The sequence below is a fragment of the Papio anubis genome, chromosome 19 (genome assembly GCF_008728515.1).
Source record: "Papio anubis isolate 15944 chromosome 19, Panubis1.0, whole genome shotgun sequence".
Classification (NCBI taxonomy): domain Eukaryota; kingdom Metazoa; phylum Chordata; class Mammalia; order Primates; family Cercopithecidae; genus Papio; species Papio anubis.
In genome coordinates this window covers 51,394,207-51,417,570 of record NC_044994.1, presented here as the reverse complement: position 1 = coordinate 51,417,570, position 23,364 = coordinate 51,394,207, and the positions used below count along the sequence as shown (strand labels likewise).

The following is a 23,364-nucleotide window of genomic DNA, read 5'->3' as shown; positions in this document are numbered from 1 at the left end:
TACAGGGGTCAACTACCATGGCCAGCCACATTTAATTTTTATATGAAGAACATATTGAATGATAAAAGCAAAAAGACCACCTATTATTACTAAGGGAGAACATGCAGGGGAAGTTTTAAAATATTAGTTTAACTGTTCCCAATGTATGCTAAAAATTTCTTAGATTTCCTAAATCTCCAAAGGGCAATCTATAAATGCACACATTGTACAAGGTTTAAACTTCAGACTTCTAATTTTTTTAAAACTGTATTCACTAAACACTCCCACATCAAACCATAGTCACTTCACTTCAGAGAGGTTCAAATCTGATTTCTGTTTTTCTTGAGATATCTAGTTCAAGTGCCTTGCGGGTATTTACAATCAGATATCCCACAACCATTTCAGCTTTCTTAAACTAACTTCGTCATCTCTTACTCACTATCAGACTCCTCTCTTTCAATACCATTATTTTCTCAAACTCAGAATTTCACCTCCAATTCTTCTCCCTAGGCCCTGCCCGCTTCCCTGGTGCTATTTTGCAGATGCACCCTCGTTCTCTTTATAATCGCTGTCAGTCCTCTACCATCTCACCTCACAACGAGACCAATGCTCTGTTCTCCCTGTCTCCAGCCTCTCATTCAGAATTTCCAGACAAATCTTTCTAAAATTCCTTTTAATTATAGCTGTCGCTCCTCCTATTAAAAATCCTGGAATCACCTTCCAAATTAAGTCCAAACTCTTTGGCCTCACACCAAATTCCCAATACAATCTGCCCCCAACCATGCGCTGCTGCCACTCCGTGTGCTTTTCCGCAGGCCCAGCTTTCCTTCTTGGTTTGCCCTTCAGGATAGCCCCTGACCTGGAATGCCTCCCCCAACACACACTTATCTCCATTAGCCAAGTATGAAGAACTCATTCTTCAGGTTCTCTGAAAGAAGAGCCTCAATTTCCTCATCTTCAAAAGGGGAACTAATAGTTAACAGCCATATCACAGGGTTATTCTACAAATGGAACCAAGTAACATGGAAAGCGCCAAGCACACAGACATTAAAAGGCTATATTTTCTTCCTTTCTTTATTTGTTCTAATAATTAAATGGGAAAAACTAAGTTAATATTCTTGAGAAGAGAAAGTGAAGTTGTGAGGTGATGATGGTATGATCAGAGGAAAAAGAAAAACGAGGGGATTCTTGGGTACTTTCGCACAGTGCTGGCACTGGTTCCCTAGTGTATTTCATTCATTTCCAAAAGCACAGCCTTTCTCCTAATGTGGATGTGCCTCCAGTCCTACTCTAGGTATCAGCCTCTAGAAGGATCACCTGGGGCCAGGCGTGATGGCTCACTCTTATAATCCCAGCACTTTGGGAGGCCGAGGTGGGCGGATCACCTGAGGTCAGGAGTTCGAGACCAGCCTGACCAACATGGAGAAACCCTGTCTCTACTCAAAATACAAAATTAGCCGGGTATGGTGGCACATGCCTGTAATCCCAACTACTTGAGAGGCTGAGGCAGGAGAATCGCTTGACTCCAGGAGGTGGAGGTTGCAGTGAGTCAAGATCGCACCATTGCACTCCAGCCTGGACAACAAGAGCAAAACTCTGTCTCAAAAAAAAAAAAAAAAAAAAAAAAAAAAGGAGAAGGGTCACCTGGAGCTCAGAAATGAAAAAGAATGCACAGGATCGCACCACTGCACGCCAGTCTGGGGCAACAGAGGGAGACCCTATCTCAAAAAAAGGGCAACAAAATTTCATCAACCCACAAAACATCTCAGCATTTCTGGGTCCCTTGTGACTCTTGCTTTTGACTTTGAGACTTGTGTCTTCCCCATCAAGCATTAACCAAAGATGGGCTATGATCTCAACCACCCCCATCTAACCCTGCCCACCCCACACCTCCACACCACGCTGACACAGACACCACTGCTGCACAGGACTGGGCTCACAGACCAGGCCCCACAGACCGCAGAGCACTGGGATGGGCAGCCACAATGTAACATGGGCCAGGAACCCCAAACCACAGCAGTGGTACCCATGCCCCGAAATAAACACTCTAAGAGAAACTGGAGAACAGGTATGGAGAAACTGCTGTTAGAGAGAAAACAAAGAAGAAGTGGACTAAGAAGTCCTCACCATGCTGCTAAGGTGTCACTCCTGGCTGTCCTGTTCTCTGCAAGGGAGGCAACCTCAGGGAAGGGAGCCAGCGGGCACCCACTGGCCAGGCCACCAGCAAGTCAGCACTAGCTAGGTAGGCTGTGACAGCAGGGTAGGGTGTGAAGCCAACACAGAAATCCTGGCGCTCCAGAGGAGATGGGGACAGGGTTCCCCAGGAGCAGCCCCAATGCTAAGAGGCCAGTATCCATTCAGGGCAATCCTTAGGCCATGCTAACTGGTGACTCCACGCCCCCAGGTGCACTCATCGTCACTTGTAATAGGTACTGTTGTCTGCTTGTGTATTTGTCTTCTCTCTCCCACTGGTTTAGAGTTCCAGATTCCACTTTGCAAAATTACCCACAGGAGTGCTCTCCAAAGAGCAGGTGCTGGCTACATAGCAAACGCATCAGAGGAAAATATATTAAGTGACTAAAAGTCCTATCTATTTTCACACAGCCCACAGCCTCTACTTCTGAACCAAGAAGATATTGGAGGGGCCTGGACTCAAGCTTGCCTTCCAGCTCCCCAAGGCAACTCCTCTGCACAACTGCTCTACAGACATTTGAAAACTGCCAGGGGCCGGGCACAGTGGCTCACGTCTGTAATCCCACTTTGGGAGGCTGAGGCGGGAGGACTGACGTCAGCAGTTCAAGACCAACCTGGCCAACATAGCTAGACTTTGTCTCTAAAAATGAAAAAAAGAAAAGTGCTAGAAGCCAAGAAGAGATGAAGGCCACTGATGCGGGCTTGGCAACGTCCAGCTCCAGAAGAGAGAAGTTCAGGTCAAGCACAGACATTAAACAAGGGCATAAAAAGGAAAAGAAAGAAAGAGACCCAGAAGAAAGGTCCCATCTCTGCCATGGGTCAATACTCTGAAGGCAGAAATAAAAACAGGCAGAATGGTTTTTGAATTTTAGTATTTTATACATGGCAAGGACTGCCCATGAAACAAGGCTGAGTGAATTCATGAGTTTCTTTCCCTTCCCTCCTGAAACCCTACGAAGATGGCATTAAATGTATTTTTTAAGTTTAAATAGGCAAATAGAGACAGGAAGTAAGGAGTTTGCTTAGGGGGTTGGGAACTGGGCATCATAGCTAAAGGATACAGGGTTTCTTTCTGAGGTGATGAAAACATCCTAAAATTGACCGTGGTAGTGACAGCACAACTCTGTGAACATGTTAAAAATGACTGACCTGTGTGCTTTAAAGAGGCGGGTGGCATGGTATGTGAATTATATCTCATTAATGGTTACCAAAAACAATATGCTGTCAGAATGGAGTCAAAGCCAAGGTGAGGCATCAACAAAGTTTGGGGAAGACGAAGAGGACGGGGAGGGGCAGGTGACCGCCAGCTCACAAAGTTCCATCCTAAGGTCCAGTAGGGGCTGCCATGGAGGTGGGGACAGTCAGTCCTAGAGCTGCAGAGATACCCAGGCCTTGGAGCCAGCAAAGGAAGGCGGGAGCGGGGCAGGGCTGGAAACAGGGAGCCCCCGACCCGGCATCAGCTGGGGAAGCTAGGGAGGAGGGAGAGGAGAATCTCTGGGCTATCAAAGCCACAGAAGCTCAGGGTTCAGGGCCACAGGGTGAGCATGAGACAGAAACCAGAACAGACAGGCTGGCCTCCATTTCCTCCAGCCCTACAGCCTAAAACCAAGTTTATCTCCCAGGCAGGAGTATGGACAAGTCTCCTAGGAAAACAAAAGCTCCAGTGAAAAGATTCTGGATGATGACTGCTGCGACCCTCTGATGAGTCCAGCTCCACGAGGAATCACAGAGAAGCCCCTGGAGGACAGGCCGCAGCTGCGCAGACAGAGCTCCCCGGCAGCTCTCCACAGCCTCATCCCTAAATAATCACCAGATGCATGGGAAAGCCTCTGGCACAAAAAGAGATCCGAATCAAAACAAAAATCAAAAATAAAGATGATACAGATGCTACAAGGAGAGGAAGAAAAGAATATATATACAATTAGTATCCTCAGAGAAAAATGGACAGGAAGTTATGAAGGAACTTTTGGAAATTATAAATATTAATAACTGAAATAAAAGATAAAACACGTGAAACAACAGAATCAAGGAAATCAGGATCTCTCTCCAAGAGTATAACTAGAAAATAAAGACAGACGATAGGAGAGAAAAGGCATGAAAATTAAAAGTTCAATCCAGCTGGTTTAACATCTGACTAAAAGAGTGTTTCAGGCCGGGCACAGTGGCTCACACTTGTAATCCCAGCACTTTGGGAGGCTTAGGCGGGTGGGTCATGAAGTTGAGAGATTGAGACCATCCTGGTCAACATGGTGGAACCCTGTCTCTACTAAAAATACAAAAAATAAGCTGACCTGTAGTCGCAGCTACTCAGGGGGCTGAGACAGAAGAATCGCTTGAACCCAGGAGGCAGAGGTTGCAGTGAGCCAAGATCGCATCACTGCACTCCAGCCTGGTGACACAGCGAGACTCCATCTCAAAAAAAAAAAAAAAAAGTGTTTCGGAAAGAGAAAATGCAGAAAGGACATTATTACAGAAATAATATAGGAACATCTCCCAAGACTAAAGGAGACAATCCAATTGAAAGGGCCTCATGAGGCTGCCAGAAAAATACAGGATGCCCAGTTAAATCTAAATTTCAGATAAACAAATCATCTTGTAGTGTAAGGATGTCCCACTGTTTATCTGAGCATCTTGTATTTTTTATTTGCTAAGTCTGACAACTCTCTACCTCTGCTAGCCCAGCACAAGAGGTGGAAAGGAGTCCACACTGGAGTGAAATTACAGAGCTCCAAAAATCAAAGCAGCAGAACCAACAATCACACAGGTTCGCTGTGTCTGGGCTCTATTTTAAGAGGCTTGCTGCTGTCAGTGCATGGATCCCCACAGCAATCTACTCGCACTCAGCACCTGTGCCTCCAGACAAAGGGGGCTCTGCCCCGCCTGCGTGGTAGACAACTCATTTCTCTCCAGCACTGAAACCCAGAGACTGTGCTTCTCAGTCTCATGGGAAAGTTTGGTTTCATTCCATTTTACTTTTGGAAACCGGCTGAAAAAGGAGGAATTCTGGGAGAGACAGGTGAGCAGAGGGGGAGGGGGCATGTATGTGCAGATCACAGCCCCTGCCTTGGGGTACCAGAGAAAAAGTGGGTGTCTAGGCAGGACAGGCTCCCTGATTTCCCCGACACAGATGGTACAGTTTTGGGGAGGTGCTTAGAAGTGCCTGGAAATCAGAGAATCGAGGTGTGAGGGAATATGATAAAATCACCCTGGATGGAGACAGGCTCCTGGGAAGCTTGAACCGGGCATCAGTGGGTCTAGTACGGCATCCACGCTGGGCTGTCCGGGCAGACACCGGGGCTGGCTCAGGGCTGGTCCAAGCGTGAGACTGTCTGTTAGACTCTGGTCTTGATGGAGAGTAGGCTGCAAGGCCCTGCGTGAACACAGGGGCCAGGCCATAGACAGAGCTAGATTTGAACCCTTTAAATATTTAGGCATATCATATATACCTTATAAATATTTAAATATACCTTTTAAATATTTAGCCATCTGGTCTCCATTAGTACTTTTGCCCCAGGCCCTACAAACATTAAAGGTAGGCCTCAGAGCCACTGTGATGATGGTGGTGATTATTCCTATTCTACAAGACAGAGAAGTTTTAAGCATCTTGCTCAAGGACACATGGCCAGTGAGCAAGAGGATTCTGCCTCCACAGACCAGGCCTGTCACCTTCTCTCTGACCACACACAGTCAGCAGGTACTATCTCAAATGAACAAGTCCAAGTTTAGCGGTGTAAGCACATTATTTAGAAATAACAGAACAGGCCGGGCGCGGTGGCTCAAGCCTGTAATCCCAGCACTTTGGGAGGCCGAGACGGGCGGATCACGAGGTCAGGAGATCGAGACCATCCTGGCTAACACAGTGAAACCCCGCCTCTCTACTAAAAAATACAAAACTAGGCCGGCCAGGAAGGGATGCCAGTCCTTAGGGCTACTGGAGGCTTGAGGCAGGGAGAATGGGCAGAGAAACTGAGGCATGGAGCTTGCAGTGAGCCGAGATCCGCCATCAGATCAGCCTGGGCGACAGAGCGAGACCTCGGCCTCAAAAAAAAAAAAAAAAAAAAAAAAAAAAAGAAATAACAGAACAAACCAAAAAATTCAAATTCACTGCCTAAGGGAATTATGATGTAAAGTACTATTTGTTTAATCTATGACTTTGACAAAAAAATTTAAATTGTTGGAAGGAGTTAAGTAATAATCTTTATTTATTTATTTATTTATTTACGAGACAGAGTTCCACCGCTCTGTCGCCCAGGGTAGAGTGCAGTAGCATGGTCTTGGCTCACTGCAACCTCCGCCTCTGAGTTCAAGCGATTCTACTGCCTCAGCCTCCAGAGTAGCTGGGATTACAGGCGCCCGCCAATACTCCCAGCTAATTTTCATATTTTTAGTAGAGACAGGGTTTCGCCATGTTGGCCAGGCTGGTCTCAAACTCCTGATCTCAGGTGATTCGCCCGCCTCGGGCTCCCGAAGTGCTGGGATTACAGGCGTGAGTCACCACGCCCAGGCAATCTTAACTTTACATCTCTTCCCTTGATGTAAACAACTTAAAAATCACTCTGCTCTTCAAGTCTCATTCCTCCAGAACATAAAATATACTAATCATTTTTCCTAATGCCAGTCTGTCGTGATAACTAATCCTAAGGTTGTTGCTGCATTTAGTGCATTCTCAAAACTGTTTACAGTGAAATACAGCAAATTCTATTATTTGTCAGAAAACGTTCTATAGTTGAAAACCCAGAAATAGTAATTTCAGATTTTGCAAAATCAGGTTTCGCGTATATGTCAAAAGTATTATTCAGTGTATTTTTCTTTTTTAGGTCTTTTTCCCCCAACCTCAACGCATTTAGAAGAACCTTGCTCAGCCGGGTGCGGTGGCTCAAGCCTGTAATCCCAGCACTTTGGGAGGCCAAGGCGGGCAGATCACGAGGTCAGGAGATCGCGACCATCCTGGCTAACACGGTGAAACCCTGTCTCTACTAAAAATATACAAAAAAACTAGCTGGGCGTGGTGGCAAGCGCCTGTAGTCCCAGCTACTCGGGAGGCTGAAGCAGGAGAATGGCGTGAACCTGGGAGATGGAATTTGCAGTGAGCCGAGATCGAGCCACTGCACTGCAGCCTGGGCGACTGAGCGAAACTCTGTCTCAAAAAAAAAAAAAAAAACAAAAAGGAAGAAATTTGCTCAGTCCAACTTAAAAATAAAGGGAAAGCAGCAGGGAGAGCTTTAAGTATCCAACTACTTTATATTCCAAAAAGCTACAAAACTTACAAAATTATGTTTTTAATGCAGAAACAGAGCGACTGTTCCGTCAAACTGACCGTATCTAAGAGCACACCTAATGAAATGTTCGTCACAATCCCCCATCCCTGCTGACCAAGACCAAAATCAAAGAGAAATGCCAACCCTGAGAATATTCTGTGAATCTGTTCAAGCCCTGGGAGAAAAAACAGAATGAAAAGAGCAAAGAGCTTACAACCTAAGACTAGACCCCAGAACAAAACCACAGCCCTTTGAAGAGCGCAGTCCATACAGCCTTTCATGCCTCTACCTCGCTGGGCTGCCTGCTTTCAAATGCATGGTCACATGGGACAGAGATCTTGTCTCCCTACTTACTTTGCCGATTTATCTTCAGCTGCTCCATTTGTCAGCCTAGGCTGTCTTCCTCCTGTCTAAAGCCCCTGAAAACACCTCCCTCTACTGATTAGTCCTTCCAATCGACCCGTCTTTTCAATATTTATGTCCATCCCGTGGTGGTGGTGTTTTACTTAATAAACACCTCTACAGAAAGATGAGGTGGTTTATAAGAAGAGAAACATAAATAAGGCCCAAATAGGGTACAGAGGGAGAGGAATAAAAAAGCTGCATTGTTATACCTTGATAAACAGATAGATGAGTGGGCGGATGGACAGACGGATGGGTGGACGAACAGATGGACAGATGCATATGGCTGAAGACATCCCCAGCACGTGCAGCAGCCTCTTTCCCCACCTTCCCAGCCCAGACATGGGTGGTGGCTTGACTGGGTCACAGCAGATTGGCCAGATAAAAACTGCTGCACTTACTTGAAGTGCCTAAAATAGGCAAATTAAGAGACAGGAAGTAGAAGAGAAGTTACCACAAGCAGGAGGAAGGAGAGAAGGGAGAGTTATTTATTTGGTTCAGAGCTTTTTTTGGAGGTGATGAAAAAGTTTTACTGAGGGTAACATATTTCATTTCACTAAACTGTACACTGACGGTTAAGATGACAAATATTATGTGTATTTTACTTAAAAAAAAAAAAAAAACCACACTGCTGGATTTAACAGGGAAGAAAGTTACACTGCACTGAAAAGCAAGGATCTGGCTGGGTGCAGTGGCTCACGCCTATAATCTCAACACTTTGGGAAGCTGAGGTGGGAAGATCGCTTGAGGCCAAGAGTTTGAGACCAGCCTGGACAACAGAGTGAGACCTCATTTCTATTTTAAAAATGTAAAGTTAGTAAGGCGTGGTGGCATGCACCTGTGGTCTCAGCTACTTGGGAGGCTAGGGCAGGAGGACCGTTTGAGCCCAGGAGCTCAAGGCTGCCAGTGAGCTATGATCATGCCACTGCATACAGCCTCGTCGACAGAGTGAGGCCATCTCAAAGAAAAAAAAAAGAAAGAAAAGTGAAGATTTGAGAAATGCACTGTATTCTAATGTCTGGCACCCCTTGTGACGCCTTTAGGAACATGGGCTGATAAATACCAGCAACATGCTAGCAACCTTTAGCAACAAGGAGTGTGGGGATGGGGAACCCCAATTTTTAGCCTTTGCCCATTTCTGTGACTTAGATCCTCCCACTGGGATACATTTCAAGCTACTAACCAGATGTCCTGGTAGAGCTGGGAAGAGACACGTAGAGTACAGACTGGCAGCCAGCCTCAACCGGCTCCAACAGGCAGGCATGTCCATCACTGTCTCCCAGAATGTTTATAGACATTAGGAACAAAGGAGATCTTAGGGTCAAACGGTTAAACAAAGTTTAAACTGGTTTCTTTGCACAAGAGTTCCCCAAATCTTTATCCCCAACCCACTTTGAGAGTTTTAACATATTAAAGCACATTTTGAATCGCCAAGAAGGGCTAGAGCATAAAATATTTATCAAATCTATCTGACCTCTGGACTCTCTTTTCTCTAACAGCATCTGGGAGATGTGCATGCCCTTTTGAGAAATACTGCCTTAAAGACAGGCATCTGTTCCTTTGCGGCCAAACGTGAGAAGAGGTTGCAAGCACCTAGAAGACAACGCAGCTACTGCTCAGTGGGGGCCACCAATACCATCTGTGACTGGCACCCTGGCAGAAAATCCAAGTTGGGCAAGCCAATTTAGGTCAAACTTTAGCAACAATTTACACAGAAAAGCCCAATTAGAGTCTCTGCCAATGGCTCTGTGCCACAGGGATGGGGCGAAAAGAAGGAGAATGCTTTTTCTTCTAAACTACAGAGACAAGGCCTATGTAGCCCAGGCTGGTCTTAAACTCCTGGGCTCACATGATCCTCCTGCCTCAGCCTCCCAAGTGCTAGGACTACAGCCACCACCATGTCCAGCTCCCAAAACGTTCATGTACATTAATCTCTAAAATATTCCAAGTAGACAACAACATTAACCTAGAAAATATGCTAAAATACCTAGAAAAATTGGCAGGGTAGTTCGTTCATAAAATGCCAAGGAGTGCCTGAAAATCGAGGATGACTTCAAGTCTAATGAAAACAAGGTGTGTAAAAGGAAGATCGAGACCACACAAAAGGCAAATGATTAATTATTTCCTTAGGGAAGAATAAGGAGGTCAATATTCATAAAGCCTAGCAAATTAATACACACAACGAGCCATGGTTTTCTGGATTTGATTAGTAAGAACATCCTTTTCACTTATTCCATTACTTAAACTCTTCCTAGACCAAGGAAAGTCTATTTTCTTTTTTTTTTTTTTTTGAGATGGAGTCTCACTGTGTCATCCAGGATGGAGTGCAGTGGTGCGATCTCAGCTCATAGCAACCTCCACCTCCCAGGTTTAAATGATCTTCCTGCCTCAGCCTCCTGAGTAGCTGGGATTGCAGGCACATACCACCACGCTCCGCTAACATTTTTGTATTTTTAGTAGAGACAGGGTTTCACCACGTTGGCCAGGCTGGTCTCGAACTCCTGACCTCAAGTTATCCACTCACCTCGGCCTCCAAAAGTGCTAGGATTACAGGCATGAGCCACCGCGCCCAGCCAGAAAGTCTACTTTCAATGGTAAGATGAAAATCATATATTTACGCTCCTGTGCATAAATGCTCTGAAGAATGTAAGACAAGTGACAGGCCATAAGGAAAGGCCACAGCAATCTACCATAAAGTTATTCCACCACAGTAACGATGCCAGACATGTCTCTTTCTTCTCTCCGTAATTTGAGTCTAGAACCAGAAGAACATGGTTCTTCTATCTCACTACCACAGATGGTAAATACAGGACAAGCAACGAGCCACAATCAGCCCAGTGAGGAGACTGAGGAACCACCCAGCTGATCCACAGTTAGGTAAAAACGAGTCACCATTCTACCCTCACGTAACCACTGCTCTCTCTGGCTTGTACCCATGAGAAGTAAAAGAAAAACCCCTAAATATCAAAATATCAAGTCAACCGTTTCACAGGTGACAAGTTAGCTCTTCAAACAGTCCTAATAATAGATCAATATAATAAGCATGTGGGTCCAAAATTCACAGAGCTTCCCAATTATCTCATTTCTTTTTTTTTTTTTTTTTTTTTTTTTTGAGACAGAGTCTTGCTTTGTCACCCAGACTGAAGTGCAATGACGTGATAATGAGTCACTGTGGTCTCAACCTCCCAGGCTCAAGCGATCCTCCCACCTCAGCCTTCTGAGGAGCCGGGATTATGGGCACGAGCCACCATGCCCGGCTAATTTGATATTTTGTAGCAACAGGGTTTCGCCATGTTGCCCAGGCTGGGCAAGAGATCCACCCATCTCAGCCTCCCAAAGTGCTGAGATTACAGGTGTGAGTCACCACGCCAGGAAACCAGTTATCTCATTTCTAAAAGCAAACTATTAACATAAGAATAGCAAGAGATTCGCTGATATCTAAATCAACTCACAGAGACTTCTAATTATTCTTTTTTTATTCTTTAAAGTACAAAACACCCGTAATCCCAGCACTTTGGGAGGCCGAGGCGGGATCACCTGACTAACATGGTGAAACCCTGCCTCTACTAAAAATGCAAAAATTAGCTGGGCGTGGTGGCACATGCCTGTAATTCCAGCTACTCAGGAGGCTGAGGCCGATTCACTTGGTACTGTGAGGCGGAGGCCGCAGTGAGCTGAAATCATGCCATTGCACTCCAGCCTGGGCAAGAGAGCAAGACTCCATCTCAAAAAAAAAAAAAAAAAAAGTACAAATCAGAAATTGCTGAGTTGATAATCCAGAGTAACTGACTTGCTCTCAGTTAACTGACAAGCATTCCTTGGGAGTTTCTTTGCAGAGTACTACAGAAACAGCAGTCACAGGTCTCATCATTTCACCCACCAGCAGCAGAAAACTAAATTCTCTTGTATGAGTTCTACTGCAGTAATGATGGTTCCCCTCCTATCTCTGCCACACCCCTACTTGGGGACCTTCAGCCAACATAACCTCTTAGATTCAAAATCTCTACTCCAACACTGCTTCTGCATTACAATCGCTCAAACTTGAATGCCAAAGTAGCATCGTTTTGAAGCGCTTTATGTAGCCAACAGGCAGCCCTTTGTTCAAATGTACCTCTTTCATTCCTGGATTTTATTGTAAGAGTATTACGTGCTCTTTTTCAATGCTCTAACACCCAGAAGTATAAGCAACAGAAACCAAAGGCCTCTGGGAGGCCTCCTCACCAGAGATAAACTGGTAACATTTGGGATACAGATTTCTAAATGCATACATAAGCATAAATATACATACACATATACAGGCATTTTCACACTCAGCAACATATCACAGATACTGTTCTAGGTCTACGGGGCTTCCATCAAATCAGACACTCCGTGTCAATTCAACAGAGTTTTCAAGAGTACCTTTTAAATTTAGATTGTAATAGTCTCCAAAAAGAGTTTAAAGCCAAAGCAAGTAATCACAAGAACAACCTTTCTTCATAAATTCTTACAAAAATAAGAACTCTTAAGCAAAAAAGAAAAAACCCTTTGAGACATAGTGTTGTTTCACTCTTTTGCTTTAAAATCCTGAAGATGTATTTTTAACTCACGATAAAATGAAAGATTAGAGAAATGGAGACATTAAAATAATTCACTCATGCTCTTATACCATAATCTTTATGCTTAAAATGTCTCAAAGAACACCTTCTGTCACTCTATCCATCGAGATACTATATATTCCTGATTTCACAGTAAACCAGCCTTGCCTATGGGTGAGTGGTGGCTGGTATTTTAGTACTTTTACTTTCATTTTCCTAAAAGATCTTGGCCTGAAAGAAATGTTCTATTCCAAATAATAAACCATCTCCCCCAACTCAAGGAAAACGTGAACCCAGGAGTTTATCCAGCTTCAGAAGGGAGGGCAGACTGGCATAGGCTGGTACTTAGTATCACACCAGGGTGGGAAAGAGGATGGCACGGTCAACAACAAAACAAGGGCTGGTCAGAACGGAGAAGGTTAACCAACTTCCTAAGAGATCCTTAGTCAAACTCATTATAAATAAATTCCTATTTTAGGTAAAAAGCCTTAAAACACATGCAAGAACACAGACCAAAACCAACAGTAAGAAGTCTTTTTAATCACACTTACAAAACATGATCCATTTTACCAGATTTTTAAATGTTCGTAAGTACAAGCGTCCCAGGTCCCATTCATTCATTCATTTTTGAGACAGTCTCTCTCTGTCGCCCAGATTGGAATGCAGTGACACGATCAAGGCTCACCGCAACCTCCGCCTCCTGGGTTCAGGCGATTCTCGTGCCTCAGCCACCCAAATAGCTGGGATGACAGGCACGCACCACGATCCCCAACTAATTTTTGTGTTTTTAGTAGAGACAGGGTTTCGCCATGTTGGCCAAGCTTATCTCAAACTCCTGGCCTCAAGTGATCTGCCCATCTCAGCCTCCCAAAGTGCTGGGATTACAGGTTCCTTTTAAAAGGAAAAAGAGAGGCCGGGCGTGGTGGCTCATGCCTGTAATCCCAGCACTTTCGGAGGCCGAGGCGGACGGATCACAAGATCAGGGGATCGAGACCATCCTGGCTAACACGGTGAAACACCGTCTCTACTAAAAATTATAAAAAACTAGCCAGGCATGGTAGCACACGTCTGTAGTCCCAGCTACTCGGGCGGCTGAGGCAGCAGAATCGCTTGAACCCGGGAGGCGGGGGTTGCAGTGAGCAGAGATCACGCCACTGCACTCCAGCCTGGGTGACACAGCAAGACTCCATCTCAAAAAAAAGGAAAGAGAGAGGCTGGACTCAGTGGCTCACACCTATAATCGCAATGCTTCAGGGAGGCCAAGATGGGAGAATCACTTCAGGCCAGAAGTTCAAGACTGGCCTGGGCAACACAGCAAGAGCCCATCTCTACAAAAATAAAAATAATTAGCCCAATATGGTGGCGTGCATGCCTGTAGTTCCTGCTACTCAGGAGGCTAAGGTGGGAGGATCACTTGAACTCAGGAGGTCGAGGCTGCAGTGAGTTATGATAGTACCACTGCACCCCAGCCTGGATGATAGAGACCCCGTATCTAAAAAAAACAGTTTAAAAAGGAAAAACAAGAAAAAAGGAAAGAGAGGAACACTTTACCTAGCGGGAAGCAGAGGTGGAAAGCTCTGAGGAAGAGGAAGAGGTGGAGGGGAGGAGGAGGAGGAAGCAGCTAGAGGGCAGGATGGAGAAAAAGACAGGGAAGGGAACAGAACGGGCACACAGAGTCACATTACCATGACTAGTGAGAACACAGGTAGTAATAAGTAATTCACATATCCTTCCTTACATTTTAAATTTCTCAAAAAAAGGCGGGGGTGAGTGCTAGGACAGGGGGAAAAGAATTCCTGTAACAGAGCAATGAGGGGTCACTGGGATTTTGGCAAGGAGATCCTAGGTACAGTTTAAGGTTTTAAAAAAAAAATAACAGAAGTCATTAAGGAGATAATGATGGAACCTTCTTTCCATGAAAAAAAGAACAAGGATCAAACTGGAGTCAAAGGCACAATAACAGCCCTCTGGGTAGAAGAAAAGCAAATATTTAGATAAACACAGGTTGTAACAGTTAAGTACTGACCAGGGCACTTAATTTTACTTAAGAGTTTTTTTTTTTTTTTTTTTTTTTTTTTTTTTTTTTTGAGACGGAGTCTCGCTCTGTAGCCCAGGCTGGAGTGCAGTGGCCGGATCTCAGCTCACTGCAAGCTCCGCCTCCCGGGTTCACGCCATTCTCCGGCCTCAGCCTCCCGAGTAGCTGGGACTTGACAGGCGCCCGCCACCTCGCCCGGCTATTTTTTGTATTTCTTAGTAGAGACGGGGTTTCACCGTGTTAGCCAGGATGGTCTCGATCTCCTGACCTCGTGATCCGCCCATCTCGGCCTCCCAAAGTGCTGGGATTACAGGCTTGAGCCACCGCGCCCGGCCAAGAGTTTTTATATATATATATATGTTATATCTATAATGTAAATATATTATGTATTTATATATTTATAAATTATATGTAAATATATATCTTATAAATATGTATTTATAATATATATTTATTTATACGTAATATATATTTATTAAAATATAATATATGTACATGTATTCTTTTTTTCTCTCCCCAGGCTGGAGTGCCGTGTCAAAATCTCGGCTCACTGCAACCCCTACCTCCTGAGTTCAAGTGATTCTCCTGCCTCAGCCTCCTGAGTAGCTGGGATTACAAGTGTGTGCCACCATGCCCAGCTAATTTTTTTTTTTTTTAAACGGAGTCTCATCATCTCCCAGGCTGGAATGCAGTGGCGCAATCTCGGCTCACCACAACCTCCGCCTCCCGGGTTCAAACGATTCTCCTGCCTTAGTCTCCTGAGTAGCTGGGACTACAGGTGCATGCCACCACACCCGGCTAATTTTTTATTTTTAGTAGAGGCAGGGTTTCACCATGTTGGCCAGGTTGGTCTCAAACTCCTGACCTCAGGTGATCCCGCCTCGGCCTCCCAAAGTGCTGGGATTACTGGCGTGAGCCACCACACCTCGCCAAATTTTGGGGTTTGTTTTTTGTTTTGAGATGGAATCACACTCTGTCGCCCAGGCTGGAGTGCAGCAGCATGATCTCAGCTCACTGCAACCTCCGCCTCCTGGGTTCAAGACAGTCTTCTGCCTCAGCCTCCCAAGTAGCTGGGATAATTTTTGTATTTTTAGTAGAGAAGGGGTTTCACCATATTTGCCAGGCTGGTCTCGAACTCCTGACCTCAAGTGATCCGCCTGTCTCAGCCTCCCAAAGTGCTGGGATTATAGGTATGAGCCACCGCACCCGGTCAAGAGTTTATATACCCACTCCACTTCTGGAAAAATATCCTTTTAAGTAGAAAGTACAAGTTAATGTAAGTGCTGTTTTCTTCTAACTGCATTTTATAGGAAAAGTAAAAATACATGGATATGTGTTATGTGGCTCAAGAAAGACAACTTGATAAATTTCAGGTGCACCTGGAACAAGCATCCCTCTTTATTTGTGGCAGTTACCTGGAAACAGGAAGCGCCCAGGGAGGGTTTATTCATCTCTATCTAGCTAATTTCAGAGCTTTTTAAGTCTCTGTGTTAACTACTTTGGCATACATATCTAAAATGCTTGGAAAAGAGAGAGAAATAAAGAAAATCACAGAAAGAGAAAATATGATCTGTAAGGGGTGTGGGAGAGAAGCACAGGTTGAATATTCTAACTCCGAAATGCTCCAAAATCCTAAACTTTTTGAGTGCCAAAGTTAACAGTCAAATGCTCACTTGGAACTTTCAAATTTTGGATTTGATTTCCAAATTTGGATTTGAGATGCTCAACTGGTGAGTATAATGTAAATATTCCAAAATCTGGAACAAAAAAACCTAAATGCTGGCCCCAAGCATTATGGATAAGGGATACTCAGCCTGTATGAATTTTATTTTTATATATATATATATTTTTTCCCCCTTGGAGACAGTTTCGCTCGTCGCCCAGGCTGGAGTACAATGGCGCAATCTTGGCTCACTGCAACCTCCGCCTCCCAGGTTCAAGCGATTCTCCTGCCTCAGCCTCCCAAGTAGCTGAGGTCACAGGCGTGCATCACCCCGCCCAGCTAATGTTTTGTATTTTGTAGAGACAGGGTTTCTCCGTGTTGGCCAGGCTGCTCTGACTTCCTGGCCTCAGGTGATCCGCCCACCTGGGCCTCCCAAAATGCTGGGATTACAGGAGTGAGCCACTGCCCCCAGCCATATGTTCATTTTTAAAAATAAAACTTAAAATGAAAATATTTGATTTTATAGTTATAAAATTAGGAAATGTGACATTGTACATTCTAAGTGGTTCATTACTTTCACATGGAGTTAGCAGATTTAATATTTGACTGATTTGCAGTTTGCTAAAATCACATGAAAGTTCCAAAATGTAGGCCGGGCGCAGTGGCTCACGCCTGTAATCCCAGCACTTTGGGAGGCCGAGACAGGCGGATCACGAGGTCAGGAGATCGAGACCATCCTGGCTAACATGGTGAAACCCCGTCTCTACTAAAAATACAAAAAATTAGCCGGGTGCGGTGGTGGACGCCTGTAGTCCCAGCTACACGGGAGGCTGAGGCAGGAGAATGGCGTGAACCCGGGAGGTGGAGCTTACAGTGAGCCAAGATTGCACCACTGCACTCCAGCCTGGGTGACAGAGCAAAAAAAAGAAAGTTCCAAAATGCTCAAATTTTCCTCTATTAATGAACTATCTAAAAGTTTTATGCTGTCTGCCTATGTAAAATAAAATACCCATGAAGATTGTAGTTTATTATTCAACTAAGTAAATTCCTTTAAAATATATTAAGTTTTCATAACTTAGATTAGCGCATAATCCCAGAAAATCCTTAAAGATACAAAGTTCTGTTCTTTCCATTTTCTGAGAACTAGAATAGGAGAGCAGTTAGAATTAATTTATGAACACAAAGCTCTAATCTAACAAAAAGATGTTTGGGGAGGGCTCCTTTAATTCCGCAGGAAAAGCCATTGGCATATTATTTCTGCTACCCTCTGCCCCGGGGGACGCAGGGATAAAGCAGCTTTCACAAAGCCCGGCTGCCTCAGTCACTTCCTCAGGAAGTGGCACTGACCGCAACTCGCCCCGACTCGGTGTGGTCTCCAGCCTTCAGATAGGCCCTAGGATTTGGAAGAGGACACTAACCACAACCAGCAATACTGCCTAGTCCTGCATGACAGTCCCTCCTGTGAGCGTGGGAGTTCTGCTTTGGTTTGTGGTTTTGTGTCAAGCCCAGGTGGAAGATGACAGGTTCCACAACGATGCAGCAGACTACCCATTTTCTTCCTTTCCCTCTTCTTCCACCACACCACCCAACTGACCCCAAACACAGGAGAGGCAGAGGGCTGCATCACCCCGCAAGTAAATATGCATCAAACAATAACCAAATTAAGCAACTCCAGCCAATTCACATGACCAGTGTTTTCTTTTTCTTGCTCAAGAGTCAAAAATAGAATTGTGCTGACTTGCTGTGAGCGTGAAGGTTCTTGAACAGTGGAGTATCTACTTACTGAATATATAAAGCCTCCAAAAATACCTGCCCCCTGTTTCTCTTCAGAAAACAAAATGTACATTTAAAGGGCAAGACTGCCCTCAGGTTAGCATTTCAAAACCGTGGTTCTGCACAGAAAAATTCAAACACAGAAGAGTTTACTAAATACCAAACCACTGCATGAGACCAGAAGGCCTGGCTTCTGCCCAGGGGGGCCCCTACACAACTGTGTTAGGGAATAAGCCACCTAACAAAGCTATCAGAACTCCATCATCTGCCTGTGTTCCCTCGGGGTGTTCTTCATTTCACAGCCAGGAAAGCCTTAGGAACCAGGTAATTTACTCGAGCTGACCATCCCTGCAGGTATCTGGTAAAGGACAAGTTAAAATGAGCTCTGGCCAGGGCTTGCCCAGGAACCCACTGAGATTACAAGCTAATGAAAGAACATCTCCAACTAAGGAGATTACTACAGGATAGTCTTTCTCTGATAGCATACCTACAATCAATAAATTCTCAAAATCCAGATAGAAAAAACCCCTACTCTTCCCTTAGTTATTCCTAAAGAAAAACGGGCAAGGGCCCTATGTGCTATATCTGGATGACGTGTCATTGATCTCAGGGCACAGGGGCAACATTTTAAACCACAGAAATAAAATATCCCAATTGAGGATCACATCTATGAAAACGTTTGGTGCAGAGTTATTTGTAACGTAGCAAAGCACCAGAAATCATGTCCATATCCATCAACAGGGAAATGACAATGGTACATAAATGATTATGTAACAATTATGGTACATCCTTTATTTTTCAAATTGTGGTAAAAATACACATAGTATAAAATTTACCATCATAACCATACCTAAATGCACAGTTCAACAGTGTTAAGTGCATTCACACAGTTTTTGGTACATCCTTTTTTATGGAGTACCATGCCCCGATTAAAAGTGAGTTTAGAGTCATTGTAAGTCCTGAAGGCAGAGGCTGCAGTGAGCTGAGATCGTGCTACTACACACCAGCTGAGGTGACAGAACGAGACTCCGTCTCAAAAAAAATAAAGATAAATAAAGTAAAATTCATAGAAAGGCTCAGAAGGATGCCACCACAGATCCTGACTCCCAGCTTTAAAAGGCTATGAAACGGGATAAGGGAAATTGTAGTCGTATTTTGAGCTTTTACTCTAACTTCCAACTTTTTTTTTTTTTTTTGAGACATTGTCTCGACCCAGGCTGTTCAGCTCACTGCAACCTCCGTCTCCCGGGTTCAAGTGATTCTCCTGCCTCAGCCTCCCGAGTGGCTGGGATTACAGGTGCCTGCCACCATGCCCAGCTAAATTTTGTATTTTTGTAGAAATGGGGTTTCACCATTTTGGCCAGGCTGGTCTCCATCTACTGACCTAAAGTAATCCACCCTCCTTGGCCTCCCAAAGTGCTGGGATTACAGGCATGAGTCACCATGCCTGGTCCCAACTGTATTCCTACAACACTAAAAAGAATTTGTTTTTCAAAATTCATCCACGTAAGCGTAGGTCTGCATTTTCAGAATCTCATATGTGCACAAAAGGAAGAAGGTGGGCCGGGCGCGGTGGCTCACGCCTGTAATCCCAGCACTTTGGGAGGCCGAGGCGGGCGGATCACGAGGTCAGGAGATTGAGACCATCCTGGCTAACAGGGTGAAACCCCGCCTCTACTAAAAAATACAAAAAACTAGCCGGGCGAGGTGGCGGGCGCCTGTAGTCCCAGCTACTCGGGAGGCTGAGGCAGGAGAATGGTGGGAACCCGGGAGGCGGAGCTTGCAATGAGCTGAGAGATCCGGCCACTGCACTCCAGCCCGGGCGGCAGAGACTCCGTCTCAAAAAAAAAAAAAAAAAGGAAGAAGGTGGAAATTTAAATTTCCTACAAACTTTGAAGGTCATAATGTATATCTGTAAATGAAGATACTAATAAATTTCCTACAATCATCAATCCTGGCAATTCTGTCGAAGGTACTTTTGTACAAGCTCTGTTTTCCACTGGATATATATTCTTTTAACTTAAAACAAAACAAAACAGAAACCACCACCTGAGCGCGGTGGCTCATGCCTGTAATCTCAGCACTTTGGGAGGCCAAAGTGGGCAGATCACCTTAGGTCAGGAGTTCGAGACCAGCCTGACCAACAGGGAGAAACTCCGCCTCTACTAAAAACACAAAAATTAGCCGGGCGTGGTGGCGCATGCCTGCAATCCCAGCTACTCCGGAGGCTGAGGCAAGAGAATTGCTTGAACCCAGGAGGCGGAGGCTGTGGTGAGCCAAGATGGTGCCATTGAACTCCAGCCTAGGCAACAAGAGTGAAACTCTATCTCAAAAAAAAAGAAAAAAAAAAAAAAACCCTTGTACTGGTAGCTTACTGATTCATCAGTGAGTTTATAGAAATACTGAAAGGGTCTAGGCTAAACCTGTCACTTTTAATCAACTTCAGGAAAATCCATGATAGCTTCTGCTTGAAACGGGTTATTCAAATAGCTTCACAATGAGAAAACAAGAAAAAATGTATTAATGTATTTACTGTTTAGGTAGACACAAACTGCCTTTTTTTCCCCTCAATGAAGCATGTTTGATGAATTTTAGTATTCCGAAACTAAGAAGTTACTTATCTGTGTGAATACTAGTAACAAGGGGTTCCTGGTTTAGGAGTAAAACTCATACCAACTTTAGAAGCATTCCTTTGTCATTTTGTGAGTACTAGTAGCATCTCTAAAAACTGTAGCTTCAAAGTATTGATTTCCTACATTAGAAGTGATGATTTGAGTATAGAAAAAGAATAACTTCAAAGTAATTTTCCTTTGTCACCTGAATAAGCCTTCTACACTTTTGTGCATAAGTCCTAAATCCTGCACAGAAGCTACTGTCCCTGAAATGATCTGAAGCATCAGCAATAATTGCTGCTGCTTCTCATTTATTTTGTCAGTTTTTAAAATTTTTTTTGAGACGGAGTCTCACTTTGTCAACCAGGCTAGCGTGCAGTGGCACAATCTTGGCTCACTGCAAACTCCACCTCCCAGGTTCAAACGATTCTCCTGCCTTAGCCCTCCAAGTAGCTGGGATTACAAGAGCGCGCCAGCACACCCAGCTACTTTTTGTATTTTTTAGTAAAGACGGGGTTTCACCATATTGGCCAGGCTGGTCTCGAACTCCTGACCTCAGATGATCTGCCCACCTAGGCCTCCCAAACTGCTGGGATTACAGGAGTAAACCACTGAGCCTGGCCAAATTTTTACATTTTAAGCACTAAATTTGAAATAATAATATTTGCAAACACTTTTTGAGACTTCCAGCATTAGAAAACATGGAAGAGAAAACTAGTAGCTGAAGGTAATGTACTTCTCTGGGGATTTCACGGGCCCACGAGGCTGACTGCCTTGCTTCCCTCAACAGAGGTCTTTCTTTTGGAATTTCCACCCCCTGAAGTTTTCAAGTATTGTTCTTACTACAAGGCTTGAAGTCAGTGGCTCTCCACTGGGGCGACCTGCAACGTCCAGAGACATTGGGTTGTTGTGACTTGGGGGAGGAGGCATGCTATTGGCATATAGTGAGTAGAGGCCAAGAATGCTGCTAAACATCCTAAGACACACAGGACAGCCCTCCCCACAACCAAGAATTACCCAGCCCCAAATGCTAATGGTGCTGAGTTAAAAAAAACTCTGCTTTATGTGAGCAGGGATGCCTTCCCTGTATCACCCTATGCTCCTCCAATATTTAATCCTACTGGAATTATAATAAATCTGCTTGCTTCGGTCATCCATGCCAGAGCCATGTCCTAGTATAGAGACAGTAGCAATTCCCTGCTCCAGCCAACCCTGACCTTGGCCCTCTCCCATCAATTGAGGGAGTGGACAAACAGGCTCCCTGCACAGGTATCACAGCTGTTCTCATCCTCCAAAATGATGCCACTGGCTAATCAGAAAACAATTCTCACTAGATACCAAATTCACTTAAAACACTTTTGGAATTCTGAAACACAGTCCTTTCATCTAAAAAATATGTCCGAGAGCATCCCCCACAGTGATCACTCACAGAATGCCCACCGCCATTGATTTTAAAAATCAATTCATGGCTGGGCACAGTGGCTCACGCCTGTAATCCCAGTACTTTGGGAGGCTGAGGCGGGTGGATCACCCGAGGTCGAGAGTTCAAGACCAGTCTGACCAACATGGAGAAACCCTGTCTCTACTAAAAATACAAAATTAGCTGGGGTGGTGGCGCATGACTGTAATCCCAGCTACTCAGGAGGCTGAGGCAGGAGAATAGCTTGAACCCAGGAGACAGAGGATGCAGTGAGGCAAGATCACCCACTACACTTTAGCCTGGGCAATAAGAGCAAAACTCGTCTCAAAAAATATATAAAAAATAAAATAAAATAAAAATCAATTCATTTAAAAGTCCTCTTCCTGGAGTAGACAGAAAACAGGAAAAAAACACAGAGAAAGAAAATTAATTGCATCAGTATATCAATCATTATGTTATATTGAGAAGAGGATGGATGAAACCCTCTGAGTCTTCCTCACAAGGCTCTCTCTGTTTTCATTAATTTCATCAAAGACACCAACAGCTTGGAAGAATATTTACCCAGGAACGTTCCTCCTGTTACTAAACTTTCCACCCAAGAAAGGGGAAGAAGGGTTTCTACAGTCTAGGAATTTGAGAAATGCTAGATTAAATACACACACACACACACACACAGACTGATTTCTTTTCTCAAGGCTTCTCAGAACTTTCCAGAGCTAACATGAACCTCCAATGTGAATCTTCAAAGTGGGGATCCGGGGCTTTAGCATTACTCAAGCTTCTCTGATGCTGGAATCTTTCAGGATGAGATATCTATGGGACAAACATGAAGCCGCGTTGAAGAAATTACTGTCTTTGGAGACTGGGGATGGTGTCTCACGCCTCTAATCACAACACTTTAAGAGGTCGAGATGGGAGGATCACTTGAGGTCAGGAGTTTGAGACCAGCCTGAGCAATGAAGCAAGACCCCATCTCTACAAAAAATAAAAATAATAATTAGCCAGGAATGGTGTTGCACACCTGCAGTCTCAGCTACTTGGGAGGTTGAGACAGGAGGATTGCTTGAGCCTACAGGTTCAAGGTTGCCATGAGCAGAGATCACATCACTGCACTCCAGCCTAGGAAACAGAGCAAGACCCTGCTTCTTAAAAATATATTCTCGGCCAGGCACAGTGGCTCACGCCTGTAATCCCAGCACTTTGGGAGGCTGAGGTGGGCGGATCAAGAGGTCAGGAGATCAAGACCATCCTGGCTAACACGGTGAAACCCCGTCTCTACTAAAAATACAAAAAAATTAGCCGGGCGTGGTGGCCGGTGCCTGTAGTCCCAGCTACTCGGGAGACTGAGGCAGGAGAATGGCGTGAACCTGGGAGGTGGAGCTTGCAGTGAGCCGAGATCGCGCCACTGCACTCCAGCCTGGGTGACAGAGTGAGACTCCGTCTCAAAAAAAA

At 44.7% G+C, this 23,364-nt stretch overlaps 1 protein-coding gene across 28 annotated transcripts in view; it reads right to left on the bottom strand.

Annotated features, from left to right (window-relative positions):
* ZNF532 (zinc finger protein 532) overlaps positions 1 to 23,364 on the bottom strand; it is a 127,752-nt gene that overhangs the window by 84,408 nt on the left and 19,980 nt on the right. For 12 of the 28 annotated variants that reach the window (XR_004180091.1, XR_004180092.1, XR_004180090.1 and 9 more), the window contains one exon: positions 8,045 to 8,242. The exons of the other annotated variants lie outside the window; for them this stretch is intronic. Coding sequence is in view for 9 of the 12 variants with exons in the window: in XM_031658875.1 (XP_031514735.1) it covers positions 8,045 to 8,114 (70 nt within the window). In the remaining 3 variants the exon portion in view is untranslated. Of the gene's footprint in view, positions 1 to 8,044; positions 8,243 to 23,364 lie in introns of those variants that run through there. 28 annotated transcript variants of the gene reach the window in all.